Genomic DNA, 23,907 nt, shown 5'->3' with positions numbered 1-23,907 from the left:
GAAGCACCAGTAAAGCACTAAAACAACTGCTGTCACATGACCAAGGCCAGCTGAAGCTACAATGGGCACAGGAACAGGCAATCGAGTAGAGCATAAGTATTTGTTCTGGAAGGGTAAGAGTTGACAACAAACACCACCAACAATGACATGCCCCACAAGCTAGAATGCAGCTCGGATTGGATTTTAGAAATACACAAGCCACTCCTCAGGTATGAACTGTTCAGGATGAGTTCATGATTAAGGGAAGTGTCCTGTTTCTCTGATTCACTCACCAGTATCTTTGCTTGATCTTTATCCTGCTATTTTTAGCAAGGTAGCATCCAAAGGCTCCCTGTCTCTCAAGATGAGCATGGTACTGCGCTAGCCAATGTATGAGCATACCTGAACCAAAACCAAAATGTAATTGCTGAATACAAAAACAATAGGAGGGAAAGATTATATCCACAGCAAGTAAGAACATAAGGCTACACAGGCTGACATGAACAACAGCTTGATGGTTCTGAATCACAGGGAAATATTTAAAAATATGCAGTGAGTTATCATCAACTCCCCTCCACTAAGCCAGAGACAACTCACTTCTTGAATGCATCATACCAGAAATGACACAAGAGAAAGAATCAGAAGGGATGAGATACCACCGGTTTCACCAGATGAATACATGACTGAAAAAGGCAATGTGGAGGGAGTAAAGAGAGAACAGTGAAAAAACTACAGATCAAGGTTGTTCCCAATGGTGGAAAAGAGAACGTGCAAAGGGAGGCATAAAATTATGCAAGGTCTTCAAGAAAAGGATGAGATGCTGGAACTTGAGACAAGGGAGAAACTGTTTGAAGAGTATGACAAGGTGATACTGGGGAGGAAGAGCACCAGTCTCAAGAGCTATGCTCCACAGGGACAAAAGAGAGCAGAATGATACCAACAGCTGGGGAAGAGAGCAGTGAAAGGCAAGGATGGTTTGGACAAAAGTCTTTGCTCCACCCAAAAGGACCACTTACACCTCAGCCATGTTGAGTAAGAAACGACATCAGACAAAGCCCACAAAAAGCAGTGAGCAAGGAGTAATAAGTATCCTAGTCCAAAACAACTGCCCTGAGCCACAAGGAGAAAGAATGCTGAATGGAGGAGTGAAGTAGACAACATGAAGCCAGAGAAAGTGTTGAAGCAAAACAAAGGAGCAGCAGCATATCCATACTACTGGTTTTAGGTCAAGTTAACTAATTATTAGGAAACATGTTTGTACATATCAAGTACAGACATGTCTTCCCTTTTTCCAGAAAGATTCATGCTGGGGCTAAAACCTCAAAAGGTTGTAACCTGTAAAATACTTCTGAGGAACATCCAGATGACCTTTGGAGATTTTAGTTCCAAAAATGGCGACGTTGACAGTGGCAGACAGTTGCCTGACAGTCAGGATGAGCTTAAGGTGACACCTAAGTGCAACATTATACATTTACAGACAAGACCAGATAAGACTTCAGATCTGGAGTCAGCAGTTCACAGAAGTCCGTTAAAGTACCATGATCTAGTGAGCTGGTTCAGGACAGCACATGAAGCGAAAGTCATTCTAGCCAAAATAATGAAATCTTTGGGGATTCTGGCTACTTTCTAACAGAAACACTCAGAAACACCACAAGAAACTGGATGTACTGATGTCTTTAAAGTATCCCTCTGGCAAATATAAATTGCAAAGTCTTCAAAACACAAAAAACTTTTCACTGAAGGGAAATGTATAATTAGAAGCAACACAATGGATGACGAGTAGATGCTAAACATGCTAAAGAATCATTCCCCTACAGAGTAACAGTATCTCTATATTAAGGAAATAGTAACTGTGCCTCTTTGTTGGTAGAGGCCCAGTTGCCATCTCAGCTTTCATCACAGCAGTTAACATTTGCACCCATCTCAAAAAAATTAAACTTTTTACTCAGACGTTTAAAACTAGCTTATTTTGAAGTACAGGAGGAAAAAGAAGAAAATGGATTTTTCGGTATTCCACTGGTGTTATTCCATCCACTATAATACATTCAATTCAGATGCGTATGAAAAGCAGGTGAGAAAAAAGAGGTGACACATTTCAGAAGTTATCTAACAAGACATCCTGCCTTTCCTTCATCTCTCCAGATGACCAAACTACCTGACTGCATTTAAAAGCCACACACCAGATAAAAGTTTCAGACTGCTCTTTCTACTTCTCTGAAGTTTACTCCCTGTGAAGGTCAAACACAACGACGACCTGACCAGCAAGGATTTCCACAAGTTTGAAGCTGGAACGAAGGATTTTGCCTCTGCAGGATCTCAGACCAGCAGCCTTCCATGTAAGTCAACAGCAGCTGCACTATGCTTGGCCCACAAGAAGCCTAACTTTGACAGGGTCTAATACAGGCTGTTTCCCCTTTTCTCCAGCGTTTGAGAAGCACCTCATAGAAAGTCTGCAGACAAGTCTCTCTTCCCTCACTACTGAAATGGGGCATGTCCAGCCACTTCTGCTCAAGGAAGTAGATCTTCTCCATCAAGCACACCCAGCTCTCCCTAAGATAAGCAAAGAGCTTACCACTTCCATTGCCATTAACAACTTCCTCTTTCACAAAGGCTAAACTCCTACAGCACCATCCACCTAAGCAGGCTGTGTTCTAGCCAACTTACTTGTGCAAAGAGAACTACAAGGGCAGCATTGTCAGGGTACTCCAAGTGCTTTGAGTAAAAGTGATGAAGAGCAGCAATGTCGTTCTGAATCAGCTCTCTCTTTTCATTGTCTAGTTTGTCAAGGTCTGTGGACAAAGAATACATTCCATTTCAGTAACAGGAACACTCCCCCATGAACTGCAGCTAGACTTACGTTAGAACAGGCCTGGACTTAAACAGAAACCCCTCAAGGAACAGCTGCTTGGAAGTACTGCAAGAAGTGTCTGTTCTTCCATAAACGTAATGCTGCTCTGCCAAAGCCACATGTGTGCTCCAAGAACATGCAGGATTAAAAAGCATTTTCTAACATCTTTACATTAGCAGGTAATGGGACACAAATTTCCCTTTCATGGGAGAAGGGTTACAGTATTTAAAGTGCATTTGTTAACCCTAGCAAACAGACCAGCCAGCCCTGGCCCTCTAGAAGCCTATCAGCTGTGGGTAGCTATCATCAGCTGTGTAACACGACCTACGAGCTACTTGGTCCCATCTACTGTGGTATGAAGTCACACTCAACATCACACTTCTTAAAACATGCTTTACATAGTGAAACTTCCTCATATTGTTGGTTGTAATTCTTATCAGTACAAACCAGCCCAGACTCCTGCTAAGGAAGGCTGCTTATTTCTGCTTTTAAAAGAGTGGTCTTTCCCAGCACAGAGGCCCTAACTATTCGTGGCCACATGTGATGGGGACCTAATATTGGTTGACAACAATGCTGGGGTTAGTCACCAGGGGTTCCCTTTGCAGCAAGAGGAGGATAACATGAGGGTACCCAGGACTGTAATCCACCTGACCTACTGCAGGCACCTGCTTCAGGAGGTAACAAACAGTGCTTGAGAATGCCCATGTCTCCATGGGCTGGGGGGTGACCATCAACAGAGGTGTTTTTAACTGGCAGATATCTGAGAACAATAGGAGACAGCACGAACATCAGCAGAAACGTCCTGGCACACCTGCCAAGCGCACTGCCTTATGGGTTTGTTCAGAGATTTACCCTCAGGCCCGTGACAGGTTCTAGCCAAACCTGTGGCCACTGAACCTTTTCCTGCTTGGTCCATGCAGAGCAAGCTAGATATTGACCATATACTCCTGGTCCCTTCTCTCTCCTCAAGAGCAGAGTGTTGGAAACTTTCTTCCTAATACTCTCTCTCACAGTGGCAGTGTCACCAGCTCACTCCTGCTCTAAGAGAGCCAGCAACTCATCAGTTTCCCCTCTCCAACTCAAAATAACAGTGGAGAGGAAAACATGTAGGAAGAGAAAATGCTGCACAACAGTGGAAGAAGAGGGAAATGATTTCTAAGAGCAGATGTGAATGACAGGAGAAACACAAAAAATACTGAGGAAAGTGAAATGGGACAATTTGATGAGAACTAGGACAAATCAGAAATAAGAAATTTTGAGCTTCCAACTGACAACCAGGTGCCTTTGCCACTCCTGTGCAGGGTGTTGCAAAGCGTAAGGCAACTGCTGAACACAGCAAAGTTGTGCTAAGAGATGAGGAGAGTCAACAAGGCAGAAGGAACAGGGGTTCTTACTAACAAAACAAGGGCTCCTAGAGGACAAGGGGGACGTTGCAACAGTAAAAAAAATTCAGCCTTTTAGCTCCCAAATTAATAAATTATTGAAGACAAGCTGTAATGCAGAATATACAGAAATTACTTCAGCACCTACCCATCCTCCTCAAGCTCAATCCTACTAACCTACCTGTAAAAATTATCCTTGCCTTAGGCAAAGTCAAGTATTGGCATTTTTCCCCCTTATTTCCCCAGTTGTCCCAACAGCTGTGACAGAAGCTTTTGTTCAGGAAGCAAGTAAGACTGTGATCTTGCTGTGCTTGTTACTCCGCTACCTCAAGTCCTAGCAATGACTGCATTTATTCAAGCATTTTATAAAGGGTTTTGGAAGCCATCAGAGTGAGAAATGAGAATATACAAACCTATTGTCTCCTTGTATATTACCCCCAGCACCAAGAAAGAGAAACGAGAGACCAGTGAATACTGCCAGGATGGTTACTAGTCCCCTAGTTCCTCACTTTCTAACTCTGTCTCATCGAACATAAACAGTAGCCTTCCAGTTAAAAGCAAGCTATTGCCTCATCTCCTTCCTTGGATTATTTTGGAGCATTTAGGACATGGAATTTCAACACAATCATATATAACATGTCAGATTTGACTGGCAGTGACAGATACTGAAGCACAGTCCAGAGGGTTCTGCAATTAGCCCCTTAGTCACTGTCACCATCAAGCAACTGTGCTGTCTCTGATTTTATGCCTCCTGGTAACAAATACCAGCTATTTTAATTTTACAACATTACGATTCTCAAAAGACACTAGAGTACCAGAAAAGCCATGAGATAGATGTATGCTACATAATTAATTCTGTCTAGATTCTCACCCCTGTTTCACATCCCCGACAAGCGACCAAGGAAAAAAAAAAAAAAAAAGAAAGAAAGAAAGAAGAGCACTGCACTTTCAAAAAATGAGGAACCACAATTCTCTTTGTTTAATCCCTTCCTCCAACAGGAGTGGGATGCTCTGAAAGGTTTTGATGGAGGGGGCCAGGGGGAAGCAAATCATTAATATAAATAACTGCCTCTGTTTACCTGCAAGCCTTTTTTACTTACGCGATTCAAACTCTTTTACAGCAAGCAGCTTCTCCGACTGTGTTCTTTCAGGGTGAGTTTTCTAGCAATAAGGGGGAAAAAAAACGAAGAAAATATTTTAATGTTTTAAGTTGGCGGTTTTGCCTACTCATTCATAAGCTGGGAACTCCTACCTGTAAAACAAACCCAAATCCACACTGTATGGAATTTATAGAAGATGATGAACAGCAATGAGTTAAACTGACTGCCCTTAGTAAAGCCATAGAAATATTCTCTTCACACCAAATTAGGCAGCTGAAGATTAACTCCTATCAAATTTATATACATAAACTGAACAGTATTTTAAATATGTCATTTGCTTTGTTCTAGACACCCAGAAAGCTGCTAACAATAGCAAGCAGGCAGGAGACAGGCTTCGCTTTGAGGAAAGTGAATAAACTGACTGTTGACAGAGTTCAAAAGCAATGCTCCATTGTTGGCCTAAGGCCACTTCTTTGTAATCTTGGCCATTAAATATGGCTTTGCAGGTGGCCCAGCAGCTGAGGTTCAGGGACTATGGTTTGCATATTTAGCTTTTATATGACATGTAGGGTTCTCCCCCCTCCCTGTAAGCGATAAAAGCACAAATTTATTCCAATGACTTTTTGTCATTAAACATTCGATTTTGTTTGTGGATCACCACTAAACCACGCTTTAATTAAGTCACACACACATACATTCACACACACATCTACACACACAGCAAGTATGCAGCTACCTTCCCAGCAGGCCACCAAAATCCTCACTACATACAGTATCCAGGTTGCCCTTGTCACATAAGCAGACCTCAATCACACAAATATGCTTCAAAGAGGATTTGTTTTTGTGGAAAGAGTTTAGAGCGCTACAAAGATACACAGCATAATAACCTTGAAACTCATGAATCCCGTCCCCTCCCTTAAGCACTTGTGTTATCCTCAGTATCCATTTAGTTAGGGAACACTGAAATGGAGGTTGACATTGCAATCTTATTTCCTTACTAATAACATCCTTTTCCTCCAAAGAACAAGATCCAGAGATTTCTCTCTCATTCTCTGTTTTTCACCAGTTAACTCCAGTAATCGTAAACATTTATATCTGAGTATCTCAGAGGTGTTCTGGACTCACAAATGTACTGGGAGTTATATACTACATAATGCTATGCAGATACAGCTGAAAAATAGTACAACAGGCAACTGCTTCATAGAGATGTCAGCGCCTGCAGACAGGTAACACTAGGAACATTCATCAGAATCTAACCACATACACCAAGTCTCAATTCTTCTTTCTTCTTCACCAACGTGGCCTTGGTGCTAGCCCACATATGTAACCAAGAGCTGGACTAATCTACTAGAACGGAGGCTGAAACACCATTCACATTGCAAAACTATCAATAAACTTTTCCAGACCCTGTTCAACAGTACTCTTGGCTGTAAGTTATAGCTACACAGCTTAAAACCTCACTAGCCTTTTGCCATCTTCCCCCAAACGTCTCCAGATGGACTACGGTGGCCCTCACACTGCTGCAGTGGTCTGATGGTCAGTTCGTTCAGCTGCTCATGCTCTGTATTACACCCGCCCGTACACAGGAAGCTAGTATGTACGTGCTTTGCAGGGACAGTTACTGTCGGTCAATTTTTATTTTCCTGCCTTCCCTGGCACCCAGAATAGGAAGATACCTCCCAAGTCTAGCCTCCTGCTCACCTGTTTGGCAAGGATCCTCGCTGTTAGCCTCACAGTCTCCGAGGGATTCCAGTTCTGCCCAAAAGCGCACATGGCAGAACATTCTAGCTTGTGCATTGGCCAGTCTTCCTTCTGAAAACGTAGAAAACTATTAAAAAAAATAAGCCATGAAGATAAAGTGATGAAAAAGAGGATGCAGTAAGTCCTGCCAGATCCTAGAGGTCAAGTGAAATGTGTTTCCTTTAAAAAAATAAGATGACGCTCACTAAACCTGAACAAAAGCTTGAGTCACATTTAAGGGGTACAGCTATCCTGCTTTTTTCAAACAAATTCACAAGGGATGAGTTAAGGTCAGAACATCTTCATTTATTCAACGGAAAAAAAGAATTAAATGATGAAGAAGCAAACAGACAACATGATTTATAAATCACCAGTTCTTGTTGTTCAGATCAAGCACGTGCGGACAGAGTAGCTCTGAGATTGATGGCTTTATTGGGTGCATTTCCATTTAATACCTTGGTCCCTCATTATGAGACAACCCCGGTGTAATCAGGAGTAATGTGTCTGAAGTCAATGGATTCACAATCGCTGTAAGAATCGGTATATGTAAGGTCAAAACCAGACCTACTGAATAGAATTATGAGATTTTTTTACTTAAATGTTGTAGAATAAGAGTACAGCTAGGCAATGAAAACACACTAATAAAGACAAACACATTTTAGTTAAAAATATAGCATATTCCTAGCTCAACATACAATAACACTTGGAGTGATGGCATAAGCCACTGGCTTTTGGCACTCTACCAATTTCCTCCACAGCAACAGAATCTTTCAAAGATGAGCACAGAATCACTGATTAACACTCTGCACTGGCACACAGCCTGGCATGGGCTGTCCTCAGACTACATCAAATTTAGTTTTATTTATTTATTCAAACATGGAAATATTCTTATTTCTGTATTCAAGCAATGCACTATTATTTATTTCTTTATCTTATCCCAGACACACATTTATAGCACTGTGTTAGAACAGACTTAAAGTGTTCTGCCTGTATAGGGAGCATGAAGTTTTGTTTTTAGACCAGATTTAAACCGGTAGAAAACAGTAGCAGAGGAAAGAAATCACAACAAATCCCACAAATTTATAATTGATTGAAAGTGAAAATTTGAAAAACTTTTTGTAGCCTCCAGAAAGTTCTTAATTCCCCTTGCTGTGATTCACCCACTATCACAGACCCTGTATTAGCCCACTCCAAAAAAAAATTAAAAATAATTGTTTTGTTTTGTTTTTTTAAATATAGCCCATGATAGTGACTGAGTGGCAGGAACAAAAGAAACACAGAGTTTCCCTTGGCTGCCTAACCACTGATGGCAAAAGCCATTTGAGACACCACAGGCTATCTAAAACACCTACGTAGGACCAGTAGATATGATACAGGTCTACTGGGAGATGCATTCCTTGTGGGACCTACAGCTGGAGGTCACATCGGACAACGCAAGGCACCTCAAACAGCCAGCCAAATCAGGACCCCCAGCATCTCCTGCCTTGGCTGGTCCACCAATTTACAGGTTTTGCAGATCAAAGCAAAAGCTGAGATCACTAATTTCAGAGTTAGCACACCAAAAATTCTTCCATTGAAAATGGCCATTTTAATTGCCCTAGTCACGGACAGCTTTAGGAATTTATTTTATTAGGAAAAGAAAGATGAACACCTGCCCCAGCCTCACATAGGATTTGAAGCAGTGCAACACTGCAAGGGTATTCAGCCCCTCACAATGTCAACTTCATTGTCCTTGATATCTCAGTATGGTACTTCCAAAAAAACCCACATCCAGGCTGCTTGAAATAAGCTCCAGTGTAAATGTTCTAAGAGGATGCAGCAATACAGACCAGGAGAACCAAAATAGTGTATTACACTGTAACCATGTCACGTGAAATTACACTCTCAACTCTCCTACAGCTGTCACACTACAAAACGCATCTCTGGAGAGGCCCGTTTCCTATGTATGCCCCAAGACCTATTCTGGAAAATTCTCAATAGCCTTTGCTTAGGAATCCACAGGCTAAAGGCTAAGAAGCGAGACAGAGGGAGACCTCACCTCTCAACACCCACAGCACCCACCAACTTCAGCGTGATTGCTGGGTGTGCAAGAAGGGAAGGCACAGAACCTGAAGTTTTGTAGGACCCACACCCATACACACCAGTTAAATAAACAAGAGAGATTACCCGATAACAAAAAAAAAAAATCAAAATGCAAAATCACGTGCCTGTCTCAAACCAGCGTTTTTAAAAATCCGTTTGCTCCCTTTATTCTTTACACATTGTTAATTAAAATCTTTCCCCAGGCAGAATCATACGGAGTTATATGAACTAGTAGGGAGGTTAAAGGGACAAGATATGGCTGAATTGTGCAAAATGAGATAAAAGCCTGAAACACCACAAGAAGAGAGAGTACTGATGACTGAGTAATACCTGGGATGGAAACACTGTGACAGCAGCTTTCCCTGCAATCACAGCAGGGCTGTATTTTGCATTCTTTTCCACATTTTTCTCTACGTAGTTTGAATTATAACAGGTAGCATTGTTCTAGTTGAATCCCTAATGCTACATTAATGATATTTTCTTCCTATTTTCATTACATCCACAGTATTTTTCCCTTCATTTAGGAGTGAGTGACAACATTTTTGGAAGGGAAGTTCTTTAAAGCTTATGCTTTTCACATCAAAGGATGGAAACAATCTTCTCCACCAAGTTCTTCAAAATGATTCCATTGTCCGGGACTACTGGATTAATTCCCAGGACAGTGTCATATAGCTCAGCATAAAAAAAACCACCCAGAAACAACAAAATGTAATACCCCCAAACACATAGCCACAAGTCCAAACAAATGTCCTCGTACCTCCTTCCTCACGTGAACTTTTTCAATAGGATGTAAAATTTCTGTTGTATTTCATTTGATTGAAAAGAAACACACACAAATACCAGGCAGAAATACTGAGCAAGCCAGCATAGAGGTTAAGCCCACTTCTTCAAAAGCTTAATGCCCAATTATGCTCAAATGGCATCCAATTCTTTAACCGAATTTCAGTGAGGCAATTTCTGACGTCTGATATTATTCAGTAGAATTCTCCGATACAGTCCTTCACCAAGCAGTGAAATAAGAGTTTCACACATCTTCACACCCATCCTTCCCTACCATCATTTACTGAATGCCAGATCATAGAGAGTACTTGACTTCCACAGGTTAATGTTCAAAAGGTTCACCGGAGACATTTATCAAAGAAAGTTACATGGAGAAAGTTTTTGGATAGGGGGGCAGACACTTTTCTGAGGCAATCTTAAGCAGAGTCTTGCAGCATCAGGTTCATCCCGGGCAGAATCATTACAGCAAGAATTTTGTATTTTTTCTAAGGCTCACCAAAAACGAGTGGGCAATTTGTACAAGGTCCCGTTTAAAACACATCTGCTTGATGCTAATTCCAGGTCTACAACTACATTTTGAGGCTTATCAGCTGGTTAAAAATATGTTTTCCTTACTCCAGAAATACCAACTACAGGTCTCTTTAACGTGACATGTTCAGAAAAACCTGTAAATATTTTGTTTGAAATATATTTCAGCTATGGAAAGTCATGACAAAAACATCTCCTTCTGCACTTTGGCTAGTTGATCTCCACTCTGTCTGGGATAAATAATAGCTATGTGTAATAACAGAAAGAGGAGCTCCAGTAGCTGGTTCAAGTTCACCAGTTCCACAATTGCAACCACATAACCCTCTTAAAACATTTCTCTTCAGAGTGTTTCAGCAGCTAATTTCGGAGGAGAAAAAATGAGCGCAGGTCTCCTGCTGTTTGACTAAAATTATTATAATTTAAGAAGTCAAGACCCGAACAGCTGCAGATGGGGTCTGAAAGTCACTGTTACAATAACAGCCCTGTGCTTCGAGAAGGCAATAGTGGAGAGCAGAACGGTATGAATAAGCTGGAAATCGCAAACTCTTTTAAAAGGAGAACTGGATTAGAGGCTGGGAAAAGAAAGATACAGCAAACCCAGGCTAGATTCTACCAACCCACAAAACATTCAAGGCAGCAAGGACAGGCAGCGAAGACAACTTCCACTCTCACATGCCCCACATCTGAGACTGAACCTACACCTATGAAAACATCCAGCTTAGTACAGGTCAAACTTCAGGTTATCTATCTTAAAAGCAAAATAATAGACCAAAATAGGCAAAAGACACCTTAGCACTAAGGGAACTGTGCCAGGGTCAGCGTGTGAGTGTATGTGTGAGTAGGGAGAGTGCCCTAAACAAATCAGCCACTGTATCACTGCAAGACTTTGTCTTCCTGAGTTCAGTCCCTCACACTACAGTGTGACACCACCTTTCCCTGCAACCAGGGCAAAGAAATTACACTGCAAAGCAGGACTTGGTCAATGCATCAAACACCTGGCCATACGGCAAGAGATGCACTTTTTTACCACCTGGGGGATCAGCTGTATCTTTTTGTACCTATACCCCATCCGCAAAATCAGAAATGCCACGAAGGCAGCTGTGAGGCTTCATTCATTAAATGCTTGGAAGTATTTTAAGAACCTCAAAACAAGGATACTATATGGCTCAACAGAGTGGGAAATACATGCAGCGTCATTAACTCACTTTCAATAACCACATTATTCTGAAAGAGAAAAAAAAAAATCTCATTTAACAGAAACGCACTAGAGGATGAGGTCTGCAGTTACAAAATCCATAATTCTGAAAAGGACATCCAAAAAAAAATGTTTCCTGCTGCACACTCTGGCACCCTTCTCTTGTCTCCTCCTGATCCATCTCTCCCTACCACTAGAAAGAATTCCTATGAACTGTGGTATAGCAGGTCTTTAAGTAAAAGAGTAAGCTCAGAAAATTTGGTTTTCTATCCCATACAGTATATTTCACATGATGAACAGTTGTCAAACTGAATTATATGGAGTAACAAGGTACTAACCAACACCTGAAATCATACCGTGTCTTTGTTGAGTACATGTAATTTTTAGCTGAACTAAGCAAAGAAAACATGGATTTACAGAGAAAATTAACTTAATAAAATAAAAATCAAATGAACAATGCCATCGCAATTCTCAAGTACAGCCCTGCCCCTTTATCAGCATTGCATGAAGTCTCACATCCATGGAAGCAAAAGGGACACATTTACTGTACATCCCAGTGTTACAAGTTCAGTATCAAGGCACAGATGTCCTTTTTTGCTTTGACAAAGAATTGCTGAACTGCTGAAAAGTGCCTTTGAACAAGACAGGGATGAAGATGCAGTGCAGATTGTCTGTGCAGCACGTACAGTCAGTGGAGACCAGTTACTAGAGAATATTATGCTTGAAGGTAACTTTGAAAGAATGTCAAAGAATTCAATCTCAGCAACATTCATAAATTTCATCAGACTGACTCAGAAAGGCCCAAAACATGGAAGATAATGTTATATTAACTAGGGAGTCAAAAGCCATATGCATAATCACCAGTACGAGTGTAGTGCTAGTACCTGGGCTTGTCATACTATTGTCTAGACATCACAACATCTAAAAAACGTCTTTATATCTAAAGCATCATACTACATACCAACAGGTAAGAAAGATTTTAATTCATTAACTTATCAGACAGACAAGCAGGTTTTTGCTGAGCATCATCTCCTGCAGTCTTAAGGACACTCAGTTTGAGCAGTTCAGTTTTTCATTCTTGGAATACGCCTTACTAGAGAAAGAGTATTCCGAGCACCAAAAAAAAAAAAAAAAAAAAAAAAAATCAAATTAAGAAAGTAACACATATACAAAACTTTACCCAGGGAATAGAGAGGGGAAAACCTCCTTGTTCTTAAATATGAAAGTATAAACTTTGTAAAGGCTAGAAGCCAGGACACTGAGGAAGGAACTGGAGAAGGGACTTGGAGGTACAAGCAAATGACAGTGGATCAACAGAAATAAGTTCTACTACTTCCACCATGATATCTACTTGCTATTTTTCCTGGCACAAATCACTGAGCTTTCCTACTTCAGTAAATCTTGCTTACCTGCTTCATAAGCCATTGTGAATTTTATATGGTAAGAGAAGAAACTCACAATCTCGGATAAAAAGTGATAAACAGCCAATAAATTACTTTGTTCAAGTATTTCCTTCCCTCATCTAATTAAAAGCTTCCTAAGAAATAACGTCAGATGGAAACATTTCTTACAAATAAGCATTTCTCATGAATGAATCATGGGTTTTCTCTACACTGCCTTTAAAACTCATCCAGATTTCTCTCAGCAGCCTTAAGGATGCTCATACAGTAAGTGTTCTCTTTCTTCCCAACAACTGCTGGCTGTCAGTCTTTCAATATTCTGTGAACTATTGCAAATTTTGCAAAAAACTTGTTTCTTTTAAGCATTTTGAGTCCTCCTGGTGCTTCAAAGCCAAAGGCCATTTGATTCACCCACAATTCACTAAGACACTGTGGGAACGCAAGAATCTGGGGAGGCAACAGAAGGAAAACTAAGGGGAGGCCAGGCTCGCTTTGCAAATTGCACAATGGGAGAATAAGATACATCCTTGCAATAAAAGCAGTAGCCATCTCCAAAGCGCTTGGGAACTGAACAGCACAAACTGCAACATCTCTGTCCAGATAATCACAATGGAGAATACTTTGCATGCAACCCACGCACTCAACAGCATGCTACCATGTAGGAGAAGGTTTGGATTATTTATAGCTAACACGTAGTTGCATGCCAGACCTTTGGTGACTCAAATCCTTCACGAGCACTGTTCCATACTCTGTGCCCAGCACCACAGACCTTACATAGCTTACATTATTTAGCTAGCAATCCAGTTGAGTTTTTCACACGTAAACTGGGTAATTCTTCCATACCAAGCTGACAGCCCACAAAGGCTAGATAGAAGTTCTGGCAATTTTATTTTTTTTTTTTTAAAAGGTGCTTATTCTAGTTTGAAGTAAAAATGAAATTAAAACTGCATGCAAATGTTTTGGATGTTTTCATATTGCTCTGCTTTAGTGTACGCTTATATCCTATTTTCGTGGGCTTTTAAAAAACAAAGTATACTAAAAGAATAAAAGTTGACAGAAGGAGTGAGTCAGGGAGAAAGCATGGTAGGTTTCAAACGGTTATGACTACTGTTAGCTGTGGCCACCCAAAATACTTGCAAAGATTCTAAAAAAAAAAACCAACAAAACCCCCTTAAGATAGCTATTTAGTGATTTGATTTTTCCATTAGACACAGACTCTTACCAGCTTAGCGAGCTAATGTTAAAATTATCTGGTTTTTGCTTAAAGAAAGAAGTAATATAGACATAATTAGTGGGCTGACAGGCAGCTCTAATCAAAGTCTCAGTGGTACCAAGCCCTACAGCTACTGATCTTGAAAGACTCATGCAGACCACGTCCAAATCCTGTAACTGTCCAATGCACAACTACATGGTCAGCATCTGTGGGATGCTGAAACCGACTGGACTACTATTAACCATAGCTACAATTAGAGACTATCAATGCCACACAAACAAAAAAATGGAGTTCAGTACCACCCACCCTCCTTCCCTTCGTATCTTCACAAATTGCATTACCATACCTGACATTCCACATTGCAGTAAAAGGCCTGTTTACATCTTCCACACTTCGACAATCCTTCTTTCCTTAAAAAGAAAACAGAAGTTATTCTATTCTATAAATCTGAATGAAATACAAGTGTATCCTGTATCACTTTTTGCACAATGTTTTGCATTTCACAATGAAAACTGTATTTTCTTCAGAACACTACAACTACAGCTTGAACACCATCTTCTGATAGCACACACTATTTTTACTTGTTTAGAGATTCAAAAGCAAGTTTTTCTTAAGAACTGTTATTATGCAAAAGCACTCCGCTGTCCCGATAAATTGCTGGGTTTGGAAACATGTTATTCTGTGCTGTTTGACACACAGCATCATTTTTTGCCACTATATGATGTATACTGATAACTAACTTTTCTTTGTTTTTCCAAACTTCTCAGTTGCTCTGTATGCTTGCTCACCAACATTAACCCTTTGCTTCTGCTCTGCCAATTCCATTGCTTCTCTGTCTGGCTACAGAAAGCATGACCGTTGTTTCATGAGTAACTGCCTCCCAACACCAAGAAAACACATTGCATTAATAAATACACCGTTTGATCTTCTGTCACCATATAGCCTCTTACTGTCCCACTAACATCTATTCCACATCTGCATATTCTAAGGTGACCTAAGGCTCACACTCTCCTTTTTTTATATTTGTATATATCCCAACACAGGCAAGTGCCAAAAGGAAGGTCCTTTTCTGCTTCAAGGTGCATGTGTTGTAGCAGATCCCATCAAAAATAGTGCACCCAACACATGACATTTTGGTGTGACAGCAGTAGGGATCTCTCAGCAGTATTGAATACTTTAAAATGTCTACACACCCTCCCCAGTATAAGCGGCAAAAAACCTGTATTAAACTGAGGTAAGTTCATTGGAGTAAAACAAGGGTGAGTGTCCTTGTACAATCTGATAGCGTGCAACACTTCAGAGGTCACTGGCATTCAGAGTCCATAAAGCGTAGCAAGCCTTGACATCCTCTGATCATTCTTGTAAAGTAGAAGGTGCAACATGAGTCAGGCTAACATCATGACTCTGCTTGCTGATGGTATGTATCTCAAGCACATCTGCATATTTAAAGTAAAAAATACTATCAGATGCAAATACAATGTTCTAGTCTCATTTTGCCCATTTTACCACAACAGTTTTTATGACCACTTAGCAGCTTCTCTTCCCAAGACTAGTGCTGAGCCCACAACATCCCTCCTAACACTCTTTGCAAGTTCAACAAGCAGGTTCAGAATCTAGTATGTGCTAACTCAGCGCTAATGGAACGGGGCACACACACAAAACACATTTCTGAGCGCTGGCAGATCAAGTTACATCACTGAGATGTCTTTCCTCTTAGTGGAACCTCATCACCCTGGTGTGACACAGGTTTCAGGCTACCTCACTGTATCTGCTATGATACTACCTTCAGTGCACTCCTTGATCACTGTGCTCCTCCAGAGTTCCATGGGAGAAGCAAGCACAGAGAACAAGCAGCATTTATACAGGCTGCTCCTGGAGACGATCTTTAAAAGCTATTCCATGAGACAACTATTCTCTCTACAATATTACTTCATATCAATGGAACATGGAAAGTATCCCTTGGTCCTTTTACAGTGAGAAATCTTCTGGATGTGATAAACAAAACCAGCCAGTTTCCTTGGCACAAGGGAATTTGTAGTTAGGCACAAGATAAAAACAAAACAAAAAACTTCAGGGCTAGGAAAAGCTACCAGTGTGAAGAAGGTGAGGAAAATCACCTCAGCTCAACAGTTCTTCAAATTAATGGGACTCACTTCACTGACTTCTCTAGGAACTATATTATGTGCTCATATGCAAAAGAAAGGGGTGAATAAAGTGAATAAATCATATAAGTAGATAATGTAATGAGAAAAGAAAAAGGACAAGGTCAAGAGAAAAGAGAAGAAAATGAAAAGTGTTGAGTTAAAATAACAAGAGATGAAAAGACCTACTAGAGTGCAATAATTATATTCTTCAGTTTACCTCTCAGTCTACATATGCAAGCAATACTTACGTATTGATAAAAATAGCAAAACAGTTGTTTTCCCTTACCAAGGCAAACACTAAAATTTGCTCCAAGTTATAACCAGGTAAACACTGCAATTCTCTGGTAAGCTGCCAGAAGTCTGGAAAGTACTATACCTTTTAAAAATGTGGTGTGATGTGACATGCCACAGTGTCACATCCATGCCTGATTTTCTAACGATAACCTTAAGCTGCATTTTTTTTGTTTGTTTTTTTCTGCTGCAGCAGCTGACATTGAAAGGTTTACGGCAGCCACTAGAATACCCGCAGGAGGCTGAAAACTGCCCCTCCACACAGGCGAGGAGGGCAGCTGCTGAGCCCCCAGAAAACACGAGCACCCTGCAGCTGGCCAGAGCCAGGAGCCACGGAACACGCGGCAGCAGGAGGCCCTCAAGTCCGAACGCTCCCGGCCACGCGGTAACGAACCTCTCACGCCGTCTGTGCTTTGCTCTAGTAACAGTAAATTGCCAGACTAAGGTTTCCGACAGAGAAGCAGAAATACACAGATATTTCTGTATATTTCATTATGGATATAGATATATTCCATCCACACCATGGAAATGCAAAGCGTGAATTGGGCAATTGCAGAGCCTTTCTCCCTTGTCAAAACTTCATTAAAATCTGTGAATATTACAACATTACTACACAACTAGGTGGATCGATGAAACTTGGCGTGAGAGCAAAGTTACACACGTGTCTACGTAACTACCAGAGCACGTGAAGAGCAAAACTTTTTTTTTTTCCCTCTCCCCTGAACTGTTTAGCAAGGAAAACCACTCTGGAGGTAAAAGTTTCGTCACGGCGCTGTCGCCAGAGAACTGCGAGGCGCGGCGGAGGGAAGTTTTGCGGGAAAGGCCGCGGAGCTGCCCGGGAGCCCTCTGCGGGGGGCGGGCTCTGCTGCCGCCCGCGGCCCTGGCGGGGCCGAGGAGCGGGCCCACTCGCGCAGCAGCGGCCTGCACGCCGCCGGCTGAGGCGGCCGGGGGACGCGGGTGGGCCGACCCGCCGCTGGCTTGGGGCGGGCCGCCGCCGGCCGCACCGCGAGCAGCCGCCCCGGGGCCGGCCCCGCCGCCGCCCGCCGAGCCGCCACCGCCCCCCGGGCCCGCCCCAGGCCTCCCCCGGCCCTACCTTGCGAAGCAGCCGTCGCAGTGGCTGCCGCGCTCGCTGACGGTCAGCACGGCGGTGTAGGCCGGGCAGCTGAAGAGCAGCTCCCCCACGGCGTAGCGCCGCCGCGCCCGCAGCCCCCGGCCCTTGCCGGCGCTGACAAACCTCTCCAGGCCGCCCGGCGGCGGCGGCGCCTCCGAGCGCATCCCGCGGCGGGGAAGGGAAGGGACGGGACGGGACGCCGGGGCAGGCCTCCGCCCTGCTCCCCTCCCGGCCCGCGTCCGCCGGCAACGGGCGCCCGGGGAGGCCGCGGCCGGGGCCCGCCGGGTCCTAGCGCGCTGCGGGGCGCCGGAGGGCCGCTGCTGCCTGCCCCTGCCCGCCGTGCGGCGCGGGGAGCGCCTCCTCCGGGCGGCGGGGGATTAGCCGGCGGTGACCGGGGAGGGCGGCCGGCGGCGGCTGCGCACCCGGGCAGTCGGCGTCCCGCTGCGGGCGCGGCCCCGCGGGGCCTGGGGCAGCCTCGGCCCGCTAGGCCCCGAGCCCCTGCCCGGGAGGCGTGCCGGGAGAGCCGCCCGGCCCACGGCCCCTCAGCCCACCCGCCGCGGGCTGGCACCAGGGAGGGGGCTGCGCACACATCCTCCCCTCCCGGGCGCGGTGGCGGGAGCCGGCCTCCCCCCAGACGTCGAGCACTGAGTGCCCCAGGGCTGGGGCTCGCCCCGCCAGCCGCACAGAGCCTGCCGCGAGCAGCAGCAGAGCAGCCCAGGAGGAAGCGCTTCAGTCAGGAGCAGTTCGGCTGTTCAGGTCCCAGGGCCTCCGGGTGTCGTGGCCTGCCTGATAACCAGGACAGGACTCGGCTCATGCAAGCCCGGTGCCATTCAGGTTTCCCCACCGCCTGTCCTGGTTTACAGCACCCGCCGTGGGGCTGTGATGGCAGAGGGACCCCTGCGTGACCCGTTTCTCCAGTGGCACGAGGAAGCAAGGCCACTGAAGATGGTGGGGTAGGCAGGAGGTCACAAAACGTGAGGGGGTGGGGGTGGCCAGCCCACCCCTGCTGCAGCTCGGCCAGCTTGAGAATCAGGCCAGGGCCTTGGCCAGCCCTGCGCTGTCATGCGGGGCTTGTGAAAGCCAGATGTAGGTTATGGCTCAGAGGTGGGAAAGCTGACCATCCTCTCCTAGTATTTTAGGATAATATCCTCTGGTCTGATCTGAAAAAATCCCGTGGAATTAATGTAAAATTGTCATAAGGGATGCACTTCCCTTTATAATAAATCAGTCAATGAGCAAAGAAAGAAACAAGAAGTCTGACTATGACAGCAACAGCTGTGTTGTAAATACAACAAAACCTCCAATGGGAAGAAAATACTGAACTTATGCAAAGTAAGAATTCCTATCTTAAAATTATTAAGAATAAATCTATTACTGAAATCCAAATGCAACCCATGGGAAACCAATAAAGCTCTCTGTACTAAGAGAAGCGCTACAGCTTTGTGCTCACATATTTTGCATATAATTACTGGTTGTACAGCACTAAGAATATTCCTTTCAGAAATACAAGTAAAGTATTGAAGTCAATCAAAATGGTTTTGGTGCCACTTCTAGTTCACAAGAGTGTATATTGATGTAAGCATCCAAAGGTAATCTCTGCTATTAGTATCTGTGTATTTAGTTTTGTGTTAAATTATTTGTACAATAAATCATCGGTAAGCTCCCTTTTGACTAAACACACTGGTTGAGACTTTGAGGCTCAAAATTTTCACAAGGAAGTAAATCAGTAAAGTGGATAGGAAAGAAGTACATTGAAGAAGCAAACTTGAAATAAGAAATGAGCTTGCAAAAGTGCTTTGAGAATGTCACTAAACAAAAATAAAAATTGGTCCAGTAGGATCAAGATGAAAGGACTAGATTTTAATTTATTAATAGTGCAGTATGTCACAGAGCTATTTATTTTGCTAAAGCTACTCTTGTGTCACTGAGCTGAGAATCTAGTCTGAAATTAAAACAGCAGCAGTAGTCTGTAGCTATTCAGTATTAATATTCCCAGTCTGTTTCTCTGGATAATTTCAACTAAGTAGAAGTAGAAACGCTAAAGTAACACTAGAGAAAATAAGCATGCAAAATTAAATTTGCCAAAAAAGTAACACATCCCATACTGCCTTGTTGCAGACATGAGATGACAGACACAATGAGGGTGAGAAGCTGAGGTGCAAGGCACTTTCCCCAGCATCACAGATGTCTGTCAGGCTGGGTGCTCCTGGTCCTCCTCTGCTGTCATCATGCCAACAAGCCACGTCAGAGCTAACTCAGCACACCGCCTGAGCTGCAGCAAAGGTGTGTCTGCATCTGCCCTAACCCATCACATTTTCAGCTGTGAAGCACCTCCCTAGCTGTGTAAGCTCAACTATTTGTGGGGCCACCCTGAGAATCGGAATTTTTAAGTACTCCAGTGTAAGCAAAATGATGCAACCCCCCAAACCCCAACCTCTCCGTTTTGAAGCTGGATCCCTCACCCATCGTGGCACAGTCCCACAAAGGGCTGAGCTGGACAGACAAAGCCATGTGCTGGAAATGGTTCCATCGACAGCCCCTGACACGGCCAGGTGCAGAGGTTGTGGGTGGGGGTCCCCAGGCAGGCTGACCAGGGAAATTAAGGCCTATTTGTGCCCTCAGGGCACTGACAATAAACTATTCCATATAACTAACATATTTTATATCCAGTTGCATATCTTTAACATCTTTGAGGTTCTCATCCATTGTAACATGATGAAACTATTGGAACCACTGCAAAAATAATGTATCTTTCTGGACCAGCATTATTTGAATTAGTTAAAACATCACTTTTTTTACAAGGCAAGAGCAATGAAAATAGATTCAGTCATTGAAAAATATGTTATCACCCTCCAGCACTGAGCTAAATGGTAATCATGACCCACTGTAGCTCTATGGACAGCAGGGATGGAATTAGTGTATCCAGTTAGAATAATAAAAGCAGTATCTAATTGACTAACCGGGCACCGCATCTTGCGCGCGAGGACTGCCATTTACTCTGTATCCCAGTTCAGTGTAAATCATGGATGTCTAGCTCAAAGGTCTGGACTCTTAATTATAGGCATTTCTACAACTAAGTATATTTAAAAATAGTAATTGATAATGTATTCACTTTATGAATGAATTAGCATTAACTGGGAAACTGCCCTTATGTTCAATCCAGTTTGATTAATTGATGGGTCAATTATAGATAGACAAATAGAGTCACAGCTCCTAAAACCATCTACTCTGACTTCCTAAACTGCACAAGCTATTGAATTCCTTGAACTAGTTCCTGCTCAAAGTAGAGCAAAACTTTTAGGAAACAGCCAGGCTTGATTTTAAAATGTCCTTAATAAGTGGCTTTATAAAAGAACCCCTACTAAACACATATGCTTTATTTCTACCCTTAATATGCTCAGTTGTCTTTTCAGCTACTGGATCTTGTTACAACATTATAAACTATTTTGAAAAGTTCTCAGTTGTTTTCTCTCTACATTAGTACTTGTAGACATTGGTAAAATGAAATGATACAGCATTTGCTTCTGAAATCTGAAAACATAGCATTATATACTCCAGTCATGAAATCCTGGTCACACTGAAATCAATGACAAATTCCTACATTCTTTAATGAGTTCAGGAATTTATTTCTGTTTCAAATAACATTGTGTCCAAATAAAAGAGGTTAACAACTCGTATGCATTATCAGATTACTTCTAAACAATATCTTGTGCTGGGTCATAGGCTTCTCTAAGATCACGTAGGTTCACTGATGAGAAGCTTGTGAGGTTTCTTTTTGGGGGAACCAGCTGGGATGATGGCAAACATTATCACACTCCTGTTCCACATTATCACCCTTGTTGAACAGCTGACAATTTGATTATGCCTCAGGTAATGAGGAAAAATTTGAATTTCAGTAGCTCTCTTTTTTAATAAACAGTCATTTAGTTTTAAAAACAAAAATAATAATTTACTAAATAGGCTTTATTCCACCCTGAAAAATGTTGCTTTCCAAGAGATAATGCATGAATTTATTCACAAGAGTGAAATTCAGCACCGTCCTGCAGCCCCATTCAAACCCTCCAGGAGAAATTCAACCAGCTGCCTGTATAGCTTTTAGCTTACTTTGGATGTTTTCAAGAAAGAAAATTGGTTTGATGATAAGTTATTAATGAAAACAGTTTTGTAACTACTTTGTTAGTATATTTATCCTGTCCCCCTTTTTCTATATTTATACAAAACCTGTAAATAAAACATACTCTTTTGAATCTGCCTATTTTATCTGTGTTTTCATACCATGTTCATCAGATAATCTGAACATGGGTTTTTATGAATCAATTTGAATGCCTAAATAAATACTGTTTATAGCAAAACACAGACTTGTTTAGGAAGATTCTCAAGGCTTTTGCCATATAAATATGCATGCAACTGCTGAATAAATAGCCAACACCAGGGAGTTTCAAGCAACCAGAAAAAGACTGGAGTGCTCTCACTCCCCACTGCTCACAAGATGAGCAGCGGAGTCTGTACCCTGCAGGATGTGTTGAGGACCTGGCAGGGTGGGGTGATAAAATGATACTTTGCTAAATTATACCTCATATCTGCAGAGACTTGTACTTCTCATCTCCTTTGTGTTTTTTTAACTTCCGTTACATCTGTTTTAAATATGAAAGATGATGGCTCATGAAAAGATGTGAAGTAGGGTATAGGTTTAAGAAAGCCACAGAACAAAGTGTCGTGCCTGCTCTTTGAATTTCTTAAAATTAAGGAGCCTTTAGAAGCGGAGTTGTTCACCTTCACTCACAACCTTGGAGCCACTCTACAGAAAACTGTGTGTTTGACAGGAAAAGATCCATCCCTGTTAGTCAGTTTTAGTTAGGCTTAGTCACTTAACTTCCAGAAATGGTACCGCCAAACCGCAGACCGTATTCTCCAGGAACAGCTGCACGCCCCATGCTCAAAGCTGTCTTTTTGTGTTACGTGTCACCGCAGACTTTAGCCAAATAGGTTCTAAACTTGGAAGGGGAGCGGGGAGTCACTTGCGAAGACACAGGGCCCGGAGCAAACTGGAGGTTGAGCTAGGAGTAAACAGTAAAATCAGCTGCAGGGTAGGTACAAGAAACAATCATAGGCCAGCAGCCTACGGGGAGAGAAAGGACAAAGGAAACTGTATATAATCTTTTCTATATTTAATGCAATTATTTCCAGAGAGATCTGGTTTACTAACCTTGCCATTTTTTTCTTTTTTTTTTTTTTTTTGTTGCCAAAACTATTGGTACCAGCAGCTGCTTTCAGCTGGCCAGTGCAGGTACTACAGAATAGATGGGGCAGCTGGAAGCTCTCGTCCTGCACTGCGGTCCCAGTAACACAAAACTCAGCATAAACTGGTTTAATAGGCTTTGTGGGTAGATTTCATGGCCCATCCTAAACTCTGTCCTGCTGTAGCTAGGGAGCTGCTTCTGGTATCTTTGCAATTTATGGGTAATTTGGGTTCAGAGATTTGCACCTTTTCAGCAGGTGAGTGCAAGTCTATATTATTCTTTGCAAACCAGAGATTAAGTGTGAAGGTAAAAACTCAGCAGGAGCTGGGAAATGCTGCCTTTCAAAGAGGAAAAGTGCAGTTAATCACTTTTAGGAAATAACTTGCAAGGTGGGAGTTCAGCGATGACAATGAGTTCAGAATTCGGTAGGCGCTGCAAGCACAGCGTGTCACTGGTGCGTCTCTCAGGCTGGTGTGCTCCCAGCTCCCAGCCCTGGAGGGGCCCGGCCTTGACATTCAAAATCTGTCCTCGTGTTATCTTCCACATCTATGCCACGGATTGTTGACATGTTGACAGAATTGACATTGCCCAGTTCTGATACACAAACAAAAATGCTCTAGAGATGCCCTGGCTCTGTCGATAGGCTGTTCCCAACCAAAGAGGACTGTTGGAAAAAGAGAAGCCAGGCAACCCCACAGAGATGTCTGTCTCTTCTCTTTAGAGACATTTGTGATAGTGAAAGACCCAGAGATCTAGAAAGAGGTTCCTCATTTTTTTAATGAAAGGAAGGAAATTCTTTGCCCTCACCCATCAGATACCCCCTACAATTTTATAAATATTAACATCCTTTACCTCCTGCAAGTCTTCACAGGGG

The 23,907-nt window shown here is 42.8% G+C and overlaps 1 protein-coding gene across 3 annotated transcripts in view; it reads right to left on the bottom strand.

Moving 5' to 3' along the window:
* The window catches only part of SMYD2 (SET and MYND domain containing 2), a 30,374-nt gene extending 12,106 nt beyond the window's left edge, over nucleotides 1-18,268 (bottom strand). Inside the window, exons 1-5 of one of the 3 annotated variants that reach the window (XM_074863707.1) lie at nucleotides 17,776-18,268; nucleotides 14,594-14,657; nucleotides 7,011-7,121; nucleotides 5,310-5,370; nucleotides 2,644-2,768 (exon numbers count right to left, since the gene is read on the bottom strand). In XM_074863707.1, coding sequence (XP_074719808.1) covers nucleotides 2,644-2,768; nucleotides 5,310-5,370; nucleotides 7,011-7,121; nucleotides 14,594-14,657; nucleotides 17,776-17,957 — 543 coding nt within the window. In that variant the 5' untranslated portion in view covers nucleotides 17,958-18,268. Of the gene's footprint in view, nucleotides 1-2,643; nucleotides 2,769-5,309; nucleotides 5,371-7,010; nucleotides 7,138-14,593; nucleotides 14,658-17,775 lie in introns of all 3 variants that reach the window. The other 2 variants (XM_074863708.1, XM_074863709.1) reach the window with 2 other exon arrangements.
* Nucleotides 18,269-23,907: the final 5,639 nt, after the last annotated feature.

Source organism: Strix uralensis, chromosome 3, assembly GCF_047716275.1.
Source record: "Strix uralensis isolate ZFMK-TIS-50842 chromosome 3, bStrUra1, whole genome shotgun sequence".
Classification (NCBI taxonomy): Eukaryota; Metazoa; Chordata; class Aves; order Strigiformes; family Strigidae; genus Strix; species Strix uralensis.
This window is presented reverse-complemented; position numbering and strand designations above follow the sequence as displayed.